This window comes from Ipomoea triloba, chromosome 1, assembly GCF_003576645.1.
Source record: "Ipomoea triloba cultivar NCNSP0323 chromosome 1, ASM357664v1".
Classification (NCBI taxonomy): Eukaryota; Viridiplantae; Streptophyta; class Magnoliopsida; order Solanales; family Convolvulaceae; genus Ipomoea; species Ipomoea triloba.
Genome location: NC_044916.1, coordinates 31,278,091 through 31,294,595, shown reverse-complemented (window position 1 = coordinate 31,294,595; position 16,505 = coordinate 31,278,091). Strand labels below are relative to the sequence as shown.

Sequence of the window (16,505 nt, the reverse complement as noted above, 5' to 3'; positions counted from 1 at the left end):
CACATGGCAGAAATCTTAATGCAAACAGAATATAAAAATGAAGAAATAAGAGAAAGAAATACTGGTAGGACCTGATCGGAAAGTCATGAAGTGTACAGGTTTTACTTAAATTGTTATTATCTAAAAACTCAAATCTATCTCCTTTACTTCCCCTCATTAGCTTCCTCCACTGTTGCCTTCATATCTTGTAGCAAATACGTGTCAACTCTATTATGAACTATACAGGTTTTGCTTTAAATTTTACACAACATATACACTGAGATCCTATATTTAGAGGGCATATCAGCATATCATTAGTTTCAAAAAGAACGTATAGTAAAAAAAAATTATATACTTAATGCATATATGATTAATAAAAATTATGCCTTATAAACCTGTGAAGTCTACTAGTAAAAGATTGAGTGCAGCACTAGAATTGGTTCTTAACTAGACAAAAAAAAAATGCATGGTAAAACATAAATAAGAGAAAGCAAGCCATCCTTCATTGTTCACCAGCAATTCCATAATAGTACAGAGGGGCTTTCATCCTTCAAAAAGTTGCAAAATATATTCCTATATATTATTGGCAGCTAAACACTTAATCGGTAGAAATCAAACTGTCAAAATACAGTTAACGAAGCATATTTACCATCAATTTCAAAGTCTGATCGGAACCAATATGTAATTGCTACGATGATACAGTACTCTTACACACAATTGGCATGGCATGCATATCCAAATAGTCCAAAAACTAAAATTCAAGTATAAACCATGCCAGACTTACAACTGCATTATTGACGTCCCCAATAAATCATCAGATTATTATATATTTACAAAATAATGCCAGGAAAGAAGAAGTAGAAAATACGCGTGAAAATTTTGAAGAAAGCTCATACCATTTTTTTTTGTTTTAATAAATTCAGAGCAACCTAGAAGACCCTTGATCGATTTTGCTTCAGAACCCCAATGCGGGGAAACTCGATCATCCTAGAGATTCTGGTTCCAATGTAGGTGTATTTATATTGGTAATGCAGCTCATTCTGTTGGTCTCTATGGAGAGAGGGCGATAGAGTGATCACATGCAGGTAGAAGCTTTAATTTTCAGGTGCTACAATGCCACACTTTCAAATTTAATATGATTATTATATGTTCTTCTCTCCCTAGAGAGATCAAAAGCCTCTGCAACATTTCCCTTCCCTTCTCCTGCGATTTCAATTCGCCTGTCAAAGGCTAGCTTCGTGTGTATGTGCCGTGCCTCGATGGCGATGGCAAAAATGGCGCCGATGTTCTTCTTCTCTCTGTCTGGAATGGGCGTGGTTTGTTTGTTTGGGATTAATTTCCGTTTTCTCTGTGTGTTTGCAAGAGGTGGTTAATTTTTGTTTTCCCAATTTGTCCCTTGCCCGCTGTTGCTTCTATTTGCGATTTGCGATTTGCGATTTTCGGGTACGATCTACCGTTAGTCTGTTGGGTTAATTTGGTGCTTTCCACTTTGTTTACATGTGCAACTTCATTTCTACTCTCTTTTTTTCCCCTTTTAATTGCTCCCTTTCATCACTTTAATTAAAATAGAAAATGATGAAATAAGCCTTTAATTTAAATAATAAAAAAAAACTAGAATGTTAATTTTAGAAAGTATTAATTAATTACTTTAATTTATTAAACTTGGTTAAAATAAGTATTCTTTATTAGTAATCAATAATTTACGAGTAAAATTACGATGACATAACATGATAACTGCCATCAATTGCAATTGAACACCACCATTAGCTGTCGTTGATAACAATGTCGCTATCGTTCACCAAAAAAGGTGACTAACTAGTCGCTTTCCTCATTGATAATAACGACCAGCGATCGCTCATCGGTCACTGATTTCATCACCCGAACTTGAATGACCAGTTATTCTAGGTGAATAACCAACTATTGGCTTCATATACATCAAAATGATAAGTTAGAGTGTAATTGTAAGTTTTAACAATTTATGAATCTTATTATTTTTCATATAAAATTCAACGACATATTTCATCATTTTCCCTTTTAAAATATATTAAAATAGATAAGTTGCATATATTACCTACTAATTAACGTATTAACGCATTATGCATGCAATGAGATATCAAAAATAGTAATTACATATAAGTTACAACAAAGGAAAAATTATAATAAACTAGCAAATTAAACCTATAATTCGTTGTATCTTCAATTCAAAGTAATCTCTTATTGCTTATCATTTTTGTTTTTCATATTTCTCTTTAATCAAGACATACAAGTATTTAGTAATCAAGGGCTTTAATTTGATGTAAGACTAGAGTATATATGAAGATTCATTGAGGGAATCGGAGAAAATTTTACAAAATAACTCATATGTCATTTAATAATTTGAAAATTCAAAATAAATTGTTAATATTAACAAAATCTATAAGTAATGGATTGAAATTGCTACTTTTAACATAATTAAAGGAAAAATTTTTGAACTAAGTCTACAATTTAGGTATAATTAATAATGGATTAAAACGTCACTTTTACAAAATAACTCATATGTCATCTAACCTCATCTTTCACCTTGGAGCATCTCTGCACTTTGAAGAGCGTCCATTAAAATGGGAACAATGCACTCTATTTCTAGTGACTTTAATTAAATTCTTAAATTGTCCTAATAATATGTCCCATTAACTTTATTTAACAATCACAAACTAATCTATAAACCCACTTCAAATGTCACTACTCCACTAACCACCACTTCATGACAATTTGATTTGGTGTAACATAATAGCAATGTTATTATATCACTATCCATGAATGCATGGCAACATGTCAACGCGAAAGTCTTTTAGTCTTTCTCAGTCTTTGATGGCTTCGTTCAATTCTCTTCTTAAATGGGCAACAAAACTGAGGAATTCTATCAAAAACCTTAAGATGGCGCGCGGCATTACAATAAAACACCCACCACCGTCTTTGAGCTCAAAGATTAGTGAGCAGAAGATGGGCGGAGGAATAAGACAGTCTCTGTTACTCTGTCATGTCACCTAAAGAGGAATAGGCACCTTTGTGAGTTGTGATACTTTGTTTTGTGGGGGTGGTCTCAAGATTTGTGGACTGCATGTGAATCAATTTAACGCATCCAACGCGTGAATTGCTGCGGGTCCTGCCAATGGGTTTAATACTTACGCAGACTTATAGTATAAATTATCATGTGTGTTTGGGCTGCGGTGCGCCTGTTAGAGCAACTCTAACAATGAGTTTTTTTAATAAGTTTTTGTCTGATTGAGTGGCTTCTTCTCTTCTTTTTTTTTTTTTTTTTTTTTCAATCAAAGGTCTTTGGCAGCCGGTGTCCCAATTTACACTCCACATGAATAATGGGAGTGGGTTTGAGCCTAGTGGAGGCAACTGTTGACTCTTTGTGCTTCGGTAGGTTGAGAAAGTAGCTATGAACAGATACTACATTGTAACAGAATCTGTAGTACTAAAAAAAAAATATTAGACTCATAAATTTGTTTAAAAATTTGTATGTATTAATAAACATAATAAGATGAAAATGAACAAATTAAAGCTTTTTTATCAACTAAATGGAGAACACTACAAAGACAAACCCACTTTTTCTCATGGGCAAAACAATGCAAATATAATTGTCTTGGAGAATCTACTGAAGATATGAATGGGGCATCTTAACAACCCTAGTCCTCAAGCATGCATGACAACTGAATTTGCAAGAAAAGTATTATTTGTTCTATTTTGTTTCATATAAATATGCCATAATAATTAATGACCACACTTCTCACTGTTGTCTTGCAAGAAATCAACAAATTACTCACAATGCCTCTCAATCCTTCACCTCCTTCAACACCCCTCAACCACTTAACTAATCATCAACTTAAAATCACTTTCTACCAAAATTCGAGAAAAACATTTTTCCCAAACCAATTGCAGACCCATAAGATCAGAATGTCCCATAGATAAAAGATGAAATATGAACAATTGTAAAGAGAAAAAGATATGAAAAAACAAAAACAAAAACAAAATCAAAAAGATTCGTCAGCCCAACCAAATCATGCAAAGGTACAACATCGTGAATAATGTGCGTGTAAAAAGTACAACGTTAATAATGCAAGAGCCGGGTATACTGGCAATAGTGCAATACTGCTATATGGCTCAAAAACAGTAATATAATCTACTTAATTTAAGGTAAAAAATAATAATTTCATTGAAAGTAATTTTAATTTTTTAATTTAGATATTATAATGTAATCCTTTTTAATGCAAGTTGGTTGTTGATTGATTATTTGTAAGGAAAATTGCATTTTTCATCCCTAAGTTATATGGTAATTGTAGAATTCGTCCCTAAGTTATAGGGTAACTGTAGAATTTGTCTTTTAAGTGTTGGTCATACTCACTTTTCGTTCCTAAGTTATCATTGACGTTACACTTTGTCTATTTACTGATAAAACATTTGGGACGAAATTTACAATTTTAATATAACTCATGAACGAAAAGTGCAACGGCAATGATAACTTAGGAACGAAAGTGAGCATGACGAACTCTCAATGATGAATTTTACAATTACCTTATAATTTATGGACGAAAAGTGTATTTTTTTTCTTATTTGTATTAATGTGTGATAAATAGATGAGACATAATAATTGGATTATTGTGGTGGCATTATTAGCCTAATATCACATGATGATATTTGTCATTTGTCATTATTATCGATTTGTTTAGCCACTCAAAAATGGTTAGGCCTCCTATCAACAATCTAATGAAATATAGGTGTTCTAAAAGTTCTGCTTTTCTTTCACCTAAAAAAAAAAAAAAAAAAAAAAAAAAAACTGCTTTTTGCATATGACGTTTTCCACGTGCAGCTGCATGATTTGTCAATTCTTAACTCAATAATATATTAGGATAAGGTTTTTCTTTTCTTGACACTTTTAATCATTTTGATATAATTATATTGTAAACTTAATCCACCAATTATTAATCATGGCATGAAAAAAAGCTACATCAGGAAGAAAATATAAACGAGGAAAAAGTATTTTCTTTTTACATATTATCGTGATCAAAGTAAATCTTTTAATTTTGAACAAAGTAAATAATTCTTATCAACTTAATCAAATCAAATTGACGTATACTTGAACATCATGATTATAATACATAGGAAATGTAATTGTTACATTATAGCCTAGCTTATTAGAATATTTTACGAGATATGATTTGTTTTAGTTTACGTCTTTAATTAATATATCTATTATTTTATTATAATTAAATAAAAAATAAACATTGAGTTTAAGATTTGTGATTTATAAACAACATAATAAAATCTTACTTTTAATCTCACGATTATTGTGGCGTTATCACACTTTGTCTACGATATGATTTTGTTGGTATTGCAACTAGTCTTTTCTCTTTTATTACAATTTTTATCGATTTGACTTTAATTTATGAGATAATTTGGTAATTTAGTCAATTTAATCTTCTATTTTTACTTAAGCGATGGTTATAAAAATTTATACTCTGTATTAATTTAATAAAAAGTGTAATAGATAACTAACTATAACAATGTAAAAAATTTATACGAATTGTCTCTTCTGAATAGTTTGCAATTCAAGCTTTTACAAGTGAAATTTACTAGATAAACATCATTAGAAAGTGAGTGTGAATTTTTTTAGTTATCTAAAATAAAATAAAATAATGAAAGAATGGGAACTACCATGATGACTTTTCCACTTCAATTCATCACTCACCATACTCTTTCATTTCAGTAGTTTGTTTGGTCTAAATTGTCTAACAATTCCATTTCCTCAATCCACATCTCGTAAGTGAGAAGTTAACTGAAATCAATAGAATTTTTTTTGGAAGAATTGGAATTGGATCAGCATTTTCAAGATGGACGTACCTAAATGTTGAAGAATGGCACGCACGCAGCCAGCAAGTAGTAATCTCACCTGCCACCGAACAAAGCTTGCAATTTCAAGAAAACCATCATGTTGTCCGAATAATTAAGCATCGTATCGAGCAAAGATTGACGGGGCCACCCCAGCAAATATAATTCAACATGTATTGTATCACCAAGTCTCCTTTTTTTAATATATTAAATTTTTAGCCAAAGATTTTGTGGTCAAGTCCATAGTTGTGGCTCTCCCAGTGAAGACGTTGTCAAAAAGTATATAAACGTTAAAAGCGATCAGTCCTCTTATTAATTTATAAGAGCGTAACAGTGATTTATCTCGTTCCACGTGACTTTATAATGGGATAGGATTGTGTCTTTTTTTTTTTGAATGATGTTACATGTTAGTTTGGAATGTAATAGCCCTGTCAACATCTCAGCTATCACGAATGACTCTTTCCCGTCCCGCCCTTCTTCACGGGCATCTCTCACGCTCGCATTAATAATTCAATTAATGCCAGGCCCCAATAACAAAACAGACATATATATAAGTCATGACTACTGGGCATCTTTTCCTGTAGCCACCCTTTTTTTTCAAATCCCAACAAATCAATAATTCTCTGTACACTCTTGTAAAAGTTGCAGACTTTTGGTTTGATCCGATCCGAGAGAAAATGGGGGGTGTTCAAACCAAGGAAAAGAGGTTTCCCAATGACAAGGTTGTGGAAGGGCTAAAGTACAAGGTGAGGGTTCTTCAGAGCGAGGTGTCTGAGATAATGTGCATGAGGGAGAACGAGAGCCAGCTGTACGAGCAAGAGATGATGGTGTTTGCTTTCAAAGAGGCAGAGTGGAACAAGGAGAGGAAGAAGCTGAGGGAAGAGGTGAAGAAGCTGAGGAAAAGGGTTTTGGGTGAAAGAGGAGATAATCAGAATGCGGAAGATGATGGTGAAACTGTGGGTGATAGCTATTTGATGCAGCAGATAAGAGAGGAGCAAGCCAGGAGAGATGAAGCCATTGAGAAGTGGAAACAGCTCTACTTTGCCATCAAGGTTGAGCTGGATCATCTCATTCTCAGAACCAATTCAGGTATGTACTTGCACTCCTAATTTTATAATTTTTCTTTTATGATAGAGGGGAAATTTCGAGAGTGTGCACTAGGTAAATCATGTCTATCTTAGCCAGCGAAGGACTACAAGGAAGTAAACCAGCTTAAATTGTCATAATCCATAGCTAACTGGTTCAAACTAAGAAGATCAATAGGCGAGAGACTGTTCATGTTAATCGAACTAGTAATCTTGTAGTTACTAAGTCAACAGTCTAACAAATTTGGCTAGATTACCCCTAATTTTATAATTTTGATTTTGGCAGGAGAAGGGCTATGTTGGAAGGAAGAAGGAGGAGGAGTGGAAGAGAAGCTGAGAGCCAAGGAAGAATGCATTGAAGTATTAGAAGCAAAAATTGCATTATTGGAGCAACAGGAATTGAGGAGGGAAAGGGAAGTTGATATCTTGAAACAAAGCCTGAAGATTATGTTCCACAAGAAGAAACCACATGCTTAAATTGTGTCCTAGCTACAATTTCATTTATATGAAAAGCATCAGAGAACTGAATGTTTATATATAGTATTTCATGGCCTTTGACAGAAAGCAGCCAATTTCTTTTGGCATCAACATTTTTTTTTTGAGTAATTACCAACTTGTGCATTGAGTAAACCCTACCGTGTGACCCTAGCCAACAAAGGACCAATTAAATTAGCTGAGGTTGTCCATAACTGACCAACTCAAACAAGGTCAATAAGTTACTACATTTGAACTTGTAATCATGTGGTTACCAAGTTAACGACCTGACCAATTTGGCTAGGGTTCCTCCTATATTAACAATTTTCTAGCTATAAGTACAGAGAACAGCAGCAAAAGTCTGCACACAAAAATCTTTTTGCTGTCTACAAAAACTGCCATTTGCACTCAGAAAGAGCAGCTTCTTCTATCTTACTGCATCTTTCTTATTGCATCTGATGGGTACAGAAATGGGGGAAAAGAAATTGAGAATTAATCCAAAAATGTAATTTCAAAATTGTTGGGAGATAGATGAGAAATTGAGGTGTGGGCTTCACTTATATAGGGATTGTTAGTTAGTAGTTGGTATCTTCCGAGTCACCCATGAATTCCACATCAATGACTGAGGCTTCATTTGAAGCAATTTCTTCCTCAGTAAAATAATCTGAATAATTGGCATAGCCCATAATCCCATATGCTCAAACCATTATTGTATGTCCATGCCCATGCTAGTTAGTTCTCTCTTTTTCCTGTCTCCAAACTATTTTGTTCCATTCAAAGTTTTGGACAGTTCTCTCAGTCTTGTATCTTGTTCCATTCAATTGAAGGACACTAAGGGTGTGTTTGATTAGCACATGGAATCGGAATTGAAATGAGAATTAAACACACCCTTAGTGTCCTTCAATCCATATTTATTTTTTTATTTTTTTTGGCTTAGCTTGTTTTGTTTTCATTCTTATTTAAAAAATAAAAAATAAAAAAAAAATAAAGGAGGAATTTGACATCCAATTTTTAATATTTTCAACATCCATTTGTACAATTTGGCTCTACATTGCTCTTGAGCATGAAGAAGTGAAATCATGATACGATGATCCATGATTCATATTATAAAGTAGACCACTAATATACATATTTATTTTTAGTATATAGAATATGTACTATATATTTATTTTTAATTTACTTTTTAAACTACTTAAAAATGAGCTTATAATATATTAAAAACAAACATTTAGTATACTAAAAACAAATATTTAGCAATGGACCATGCTATAATTTGTAGATGAAGTAGGGATTTTCTTGATGTTTATATTACATGATGATTGATAAAAGATCATACGGCCAATATTATCGCAAGCCCATTCTCCCAAACTTCGATTGTTATGTCGTGGACCCAGGTCCACCTTGCAAGGTGGACCTGGATCTACATTTACATACACTATACTCTACATTCACATACACTATACTCTACATTCACAATTTGTAAACTCCACATTCACACATTACAGGATTATATGTTTAGTAACTATACTCTACATTCACATACAGTATACTTTACATTCACAATTTGTAAACTTCACATTCACACATTCAAAACTCTATATTCACGGGTCCTATACTCCACATTCACAACTTTAGAACTCCACATTCACACATTACAGGGTTACAAGTTGCTAGAACTTCTTAACTCTATTACAGATTCACACATGCATAACTCTACATTCACGATTTCTATACTCCATATTCACAATTTGAAACATCCACATTCACACATTTCTGGGCAACTCTACATTCACACAATCATAAATCTACATTCACGATTTTTATACTCTACATTCACACTTTGAAACCTCTACATTCACACATTTTTGGACAACTCTATATTCAACAATATGTTTACTAAAAAAAAAAAAAAAACGACGTAGTTTAAGGTGGACCTGGGTCCACAGCATAATTTGCCCCCAAACTTAGTACCTGATTAAACTTAACAAAGCCCAATTTGTAATGTCCTTTATTTGGCCCAAAAAAGAAGGCCCATTAGTTCTTCTCACTCCTTTTCAATCAGCGCAAAGCCAAGTACAGAATAGTGGATCTTTAGGAGTGTAAAAATTACTAGTGTATAAGTGTATTAGAGCATTATGCAAATTAAGAAATGAATTAAATAAATCATTAAACATACTTTAAAAATCTTTCTATTAAAAAAAAAAAAAAAGAAGATAAAAAGCTATAGAAACGTTTGCACAAGATTAAGAGAAATGAATTAAATAAAACCTCAAAATTAAAACAAAAACATTTGGATTATTCATTTTGTTGATCATTGAATTTTGTTAGGGATATGAGATATAGTTTCAGCCAAGTAACCCAAAAATGAAGTTGCTTGGAGGTCATTGTTATTGCCCTAAGCATGTGGTAGGTTTCTACCGCATTAGCATAATTTGGATCAGAATAAGTTTGTCCTAAACATGGCCTACTCCACATTGAGTTAATAAAGAATTTATATATCCAATCCATTTTTTAAAAAAAATGACAGCTTAGAGTATTTTCATTACTCATTAATAGATTTTAGTTGGTTTTTTGTGGGATCAAATGTGAGGTGGAAAAAAGTAAAAGAGGAGATAGAAGTTTGAGGTGCTTGTAGGAGGAGGTGGTTTTTTGTCTCCACAATGGGCCCCATCAAAAAACTAAAAAAAATAACTGTTGATGGCGCACGTGACGCGCACCATAAGCATCTAACCAGGCACATTAACCACATCATTTTCATTTAAAAAAAAATTGACAACTTTTTTTCTTTGTTTTTTTTTTTTTCCATCTCTCATTTTCTCCTACTTGACTTCTAAAAATTTGTGAAAAAACTATAATAATGTAGTTGCTCTTAAGGAGCGATAATTGTAGAGATGTCTAGTAACGTCTTTTATCTTGATTTTATGATGTTTCCTTTCTTTTCTTTTTTCCTAAATCTTCTTTCTGGCTTCTAACGGGGGCTGTGCACCCTTGACTTTCTAATTTGCATTCACATGTGTGATGCTGTGTTAAATTGAGGCCACACGTATTTGTAGTTGAAAATGTGATAACCTTTAATTTGGCAATTGGCAAGATTCATGTGGAAGGAACCACAACTCTTTTACTTCAACGCAAGGAAACGTATGCTTTTTTCTCTCCTATATTTATCATTTATTTCCATCACTTCGTTGTCCCGCATGCATGAATGATGTATTATGTATGTGTTCATATTTATAAAAGACAAACCGACCTGCCAGGAAAAACTGTTTGGATTAGGGAGCCATTGGATCGGAATATTTATTATAATATTTTCTGAAGCAAATTCTTCAATTCCCTGATAAACTTGGGGATGGAGTAGTTATTGAAAGAATATATATATTTCGATCATATATTATAATATATGAACATAAATATATAATTTAATTATCACTTTAACTTTTTAGTTGAGATAGAACACCTACATATATGTTTTAATTTGATATTAGAATCAATAACACACCAAAGATCATAAAATTGATATTACAATACAATTTTTATGATTAAAAAAAGTTCCAATATTCATCACACATGTGGATTGACTTTCAAGTTTTAACATTAATGCTTACTTTCATTTATAGTTATAGAATTTAATTTTTTTTTGTATAAAGTAGTTAAGTAACGTAGTTCAAACTATGAATAAGATAATTACCTACCCGTCAAATTATCAATTCTTGTAAGCATTCCAAATGCTCTAAAATAATTTTTAAAAAATATACTTTTGGTCTGGTAAACATCATATCCCCACCACTTATATGAAATTATAACATACGGGGTATTTATTAATATTTCATGAAAAGACATTACATTCATATAAATACTTATTAATCCAACTTTCGGTAGCCTAATTTTAGATATACGTAAATCTTATTTGATCCTCTTTACGCTATCATATTATTTATTATTAATAATTTGTCGAAGAAACAGAATATTACAAGTTACTTGAGTTTATAATTATCCAAAAGAATATGTGAGCCTACAAATAATTTGAATATTTTATAAAATTGTTCAAATTATACATAAATTAATTTAAAATTATCCATAGATTATTATTACAACTTTGTAATTATCAAGTGAAGGGTATATATCTAACCAATTGTAATTGTAATGTTGAAGGAGATAGAAAAATGTTTAATATAAATTAAGGATTTAAAATTTTCCATGCATCGCAATATTATTTTAAAGGGAATCATGAATCCCTCTTTTTATCTTACACTATTATACATTTTAAAATACAGATGGAAGATCGAAATACAACAATAGAGATGATCGTGGTGAAGCTCTAATTAATGCATGAGGGCGGCGGCGGCTTCGTGCACCAATGGCTGAGTTATGTGCACAAAATGCTCAGCTTCCCTTTCCACTTCCTCCCAACACTTATGCACATCTTTACCTTCCTTCATTTTCTTCACGAACGCCACAAACCTTCTCCAGTTATCAGCCTGGAACAAATCCGGGTTCATTCTTAAGTAAGTAAACGCACACATTTCTCGATCACCCGATTTTTCGTCGATGCTCAACGCCGATGCTCTGAGTATCTGTTCGTGCGCGTAATCGTCGTAGCGTGGGAGTGCGTTCTCCCCGGCGAGGGGGACCTTGGCTTCTTGGGTGGCTAAGGCTACTTGCCTGACCAGTTTTTCTGGGGCGCACTGGGCGTCCTGGGGCTGCTCGTGATCGCGCATCTCGATGCAGGTGAAGTTGAAGATGGCGCCGTGACGGGCGAGCATTTGGGCGATGGGGAGATAGCCGTCTCGGAAACGGGTGTTGTAGTAGCCTGCGGTGAGCTCCGGGGCGTGGGATCGGGTTCCGTAGTGCCAGTGGATTCCGGCGATTTTTACTGAGATTTTGACGCCCGTGTTGTCGAATATGGCGTTGGCTGATTGCAGGATTCTCTCGCCGTGGTCCAGGAGCATCTGGGAGTACCAAGAGAGGAAGAATTCGCCGTATGGAGTGGTCCAACCGCCTTCTTTCCTGAAAAAGTTTGTGTCTTCTGGCCAGTTGTTGTAGTGGCCAGCGTCTGTCGGGCCACTATGCCCCCATTCTGGCTTTCCAATTGATTCTGCTGTGGCTCTCAGGCTGCTAATCATGTACTGGAAACATGGCATAAACACCATGTGAGAAACACTACACAAATTGCATCCTCTAGGGCCCCAAGACTTTCCGAAAAGATGATAGAAGGATAAATCACAGAAACCATCCATTGACGAGTAACTAGTTCACACAAACACCTCAATACATTGAGTGTATGTTTACTACCGAAAAATCAACTAAACTGCCTGTGCAAGTATATTCTAAAGATTGAGTTAATCTAATATAATACCTTATCAAAGCACTGAAAAGCCCCAATTCCAGGGAATTTCCATGTCCCATTCTGCTCTGGATATGAAGGATAACGAAGCTCTCCAGCTGGACCCATGCCAACTTGAATTTCCTAAATTGAAAAAATATAAGAAACCTTAATTTACACAAATTAAAGCATACCTCAATAATTCAATATTGTCTGGCAAATACAAGTATAGACACTTACCACTATAGTGTCACCGAGCAAGTGCTCAAATCTGTCTCTGAAAGCCCTCATGAAGTCAGAATAACACTGGACAGGTGTTCTTCCTTTTAGGGCTGGAAGGGTATCACAACCAAGTGACACATACTCATAATTCCTCCTCCCCCATTGATCTGTGTATGCAAGGTCCGGATCCTTCTCCATCTCCTCAATAACCCACCTCGGGAGAGGAATCCTGAATTGGAAATGAAAACAAAAATAGGACTTTGTTTAATAAGCTAATATATAGGTGGAAATGCATGTCCAAAGATGCAATAACAACTTCATATCCCACCAATCAGAAATTGGAGAATATAACATCATTAAAATATGCTACAAAAATGCATTTCAGTGTCTTTTATTCCTGATTTTCAAGATTCTTTAAAACCCAATTCTTTGCACCCTAAATCAAACTAAGAGTCTAAGACCCCACCTATAATTAAGAAAAAGTGAACCTTTTTGGGTACTTCAATAGTTCAATACAAGCAAGCCTAAATTAAAGGTTACTTTACTTTTTCCAACTACACTTCCTAGAAGATCTGAAAACCATGTGAACTCACGGAATTCAGAGCAGAAAACAATATTCAAAGCCAGAAATTAGGGAGTAGTAAAATTTAAGCTGATAGAAGTGAAAAAAGTAGAGTACTTACGTGCAAGAATCTCCGACGTTTCCGCCACACTGGTGAAAGGACATGACGGCCTGAACTTTGAGGCCATGCTTCTTAGCCATTTCCAGTAACTCAGCATAGCCGCCCCAATTGTACTCGCTGGGCGAGTCCTTCTCCACCAGGCCCCACCACACGTCCATCATCACCCCCTCAACTCCGGCGCTCTTCAGCGCCTGCAAACTAGCATTCATCGCCTTCCTCCGGTTCACCGTGTGGTCCATCTTAACCGAGTCCAACGGCATCATCACGAACACCGGAACCCCTTTCCCCTTCTCATGCCCCAAATCCCCAATCTTGTACTCTCTCTCCACCGTCGGCGCCTCCATTAACGCCTGGCACGCCGCTGTCAGATCCGGCCGCAAACCTCCCCTCACCGGACTAAGCGGCGGCGACGGTGACACTCTGTCCACCTCTGCTCCCGATTTCTGCACCGAAACTCGGAGATTCCCCGCTGGATTCTTCCAGAACGCCGATGTTACCACCGACGCCTTCGCCGGTCCCTCCCCGGAGACTGTTCCCGCCTCCACTGCTATCGGTGTTCCGGAAATTGCAGTCAGTTGGTGCGGTAAACTCATTGCCATATTATCCAAAAAAAACACCCCGAAATATTTGTATAATTACTCAAAAAAATGAAAATAAATAGTTTAAACTAAAAAAAATGTGTGATTCACAACGATCGATCTAAATTTTTTGGTTTTTGAGTGTTAAGATAAGTTTTGAAGCTTGGAGATACGGATGAAGGAAATGAAGCTGAGATCGGTTATTTATAGGATTTTGAGAATATTCGGGTGGGATTATAAATGTAATGGACCGTTATCATTGTGCCACGTAAGTATCAGACACGTGGCAGAGTTTTAGGGAGGGACGGTATGGATTCGCTTGGATTCACGTGAGGGGACGGTGAGATCTACTGAGCGTGATAACCTTGAAGGTTCCAGACGAAAACGCGCTTAATGCGTATACCACACGCGTTTGGAGTCAAATATCAGTTTGATTTATTAAAAAAAATAAAATTAAAATGGATAATAGAAAAAAGAAAAATCATCATTTTAATTCCTTAATTGCTTTCTCATAATTTTCAATTCAACTAATTTTATTCTTAAAGAGTTTAATTAACAAAACTTTAAACAATTCGATGATCAAATTAGCTAAGATTAAAAATTAAAAATTACAATGACAATTTAAAAATAGTTGAGGGACCAAAATAGTAATTTTCCTAAGAAAATAAAAATCAAACTACCAATAATAAGAGTCATGGCTTAACCCAGTTTGATTTTCATGCTTTTGACTTACCTATCAAAGAGATCCACAAATGGAATAAAATGTCAAATAAACTCTTTATGTGATAATTAGGACAAATATATATCTATAAATCAGTGTTGCAAAAATTCCGCCTAGGCGCCAATTAATCCCCGCCTAGGCGCTAGGTGCTGGTCGACCGCCTAGCGTATCACATTAAATGGTGGTCTAGGCGGCTGGCCGGCTAGGCGACCGTCTAGGCCGCCTAAGTTCCGCCTAGGCCGCCAAAGCACCGCCTAGGCGTCGACTAGACCGACTAGGCCTTCTAGTCGGTCAATTAACTATTGTTCTTTTTTTTTAATGGGTTATTTCACTCAAAACAACATCGTTTTGAACGAAATAATCCTAAATTGTACAAACTTTAGATATTTTTTAGATTAATATATAATATTTTAGTATTAACTATTAAAGTATTATATAATTTATAATTATTAGTCTTTAAAAAATTAAAAATACTTAAACAAATTTTTAAAAAATAAAAAATAAAATAAAAAAAATATACGAACGCCTCGCCGATTAATCCCCGGCTAGGCGATTTTTTCAACCATGCTATAAATATAGAAAATGAGGTTCGTTAAAAGGATGAACTTGACCCTCATAAACTCGTTCTAACTTTAGGTTGAACTACAATGAACAAGTTCAAAGCTTCTCAATCCATAAAATATAAAGTATATAAACCAATGCTAGTTGTTGAGAAGTTATTACTTATTACCATGCTATAAAGAGCCAAAACTATTACTAATGGAGTTTATTTCAAAAAGATGGAGTTTTTTTTTTTTTTGAATACTATTGACTCTGAATATTATTATTAAAAAAAAATAAAAAAAAATAAAAAAACTCCATTAGTAAGAGCATCCCTATCAGTGATGCTTGGTGGATTCTTAGTACAGTGCAATCTTACATGGAAGAGTGAGAAATGGAGAGAGAGTGAATTCAGATCAGCTTGCAAAACCAAAATATTGAAACAGTAAAATTGCTTGCTCCATGAATTTCTCACGCATCCCGCGTCAGGCGCAACTAATGCGCCTAGCAAGCGCGTCAGTCGCGGGCTGACTGCCCCTCTCTTTTTTTCTTTTTTTTTTTTTATAAATATAATTTGTTTGTTTTTTTATCTTCTCTCATTTTCTCTTTCCTAATCACACTTACAAAAACTCATCAATAACCGTGAAAAAACTCCATTGATAAGGATGCTCTAATGGAGTTAGACTTTGCTATCAATCTTTTTTTTTTTTTGAGTACTATTGAGTGCTATCAATCTTATTTATTATCAATCTTATTTTTTTGCATTGAGTGCTATCAATCTTATTTATTACGGAGCATGGTTGCAGTAGGCGCTAGGCGCTAGTCGGGCGGTAGACTAGCGCCTAGCGCCTAGGCGGTACCTATGCGGTTCTAGGCGGCGACCTTTAAAAACAAAAAATTAATTCATGTGTGTGGGTGTATGTCATATATTATATTATATATATTATATATATATCTCTTACTTCTCTTACTTATATAAATAAATAAATTTAAATATATATAAATATAATAATAAAATTAACAAGGCCGACT

General features: G+C 34.5%; 2 protein-coding genes across 2 annotated transcripts; one reads left to right on the top strand and one right to left on the bottom strand.

Moving 5' to 3' along the window:
- Positions 1-6,426: 6,426 nt before the first annotated feature.
- LOC115996729 lies at positions 6,427-7,499 on the top strand. Its single transcript, XM_031236108.1, has 2 exons — positions 6,427-6,939; positions 7,222-7,499. Exons 1-2 carry the CDS (start codon positions 6,528-6,530, stop codon positions 7,410-7,412), a joined length of 603 nt encoding a protein of 200 aa, XP_031091968.1. The 5' UTR covers positions 6,427-6,527; the 3' UTR covers positions 7,413-7,499.
- A 4,059-nt stretch (positions 7,500-11,558) lies between these two features.
- Positions 11,559-14,397, bottom strand: LOC116024526 (beta-amylase 1, chloroplastic). Its single transcript, XM_031265439.1, has 4 exons — positions 13,635-14,397; positions 12,970-13,180; positions 12,763-12,873; positions 11,559-12,532 (listed from the first exon to the last, which is right to left on the bottom strand). Exons 1-4 carry the CDS (start codon positions 14,231-14,233, stop codon positions 11,729-11,731), a joined length of 1,725 nt encoding a protein of 574 aa, XP_031121299.1. The 5' UTR covers positions 14,234-14,397; the 3' UTR covers positions 11,559-11,728.
- Between the last annotated feature and the right edge of the window lie 2,108 nt (positions 14,398-16,505).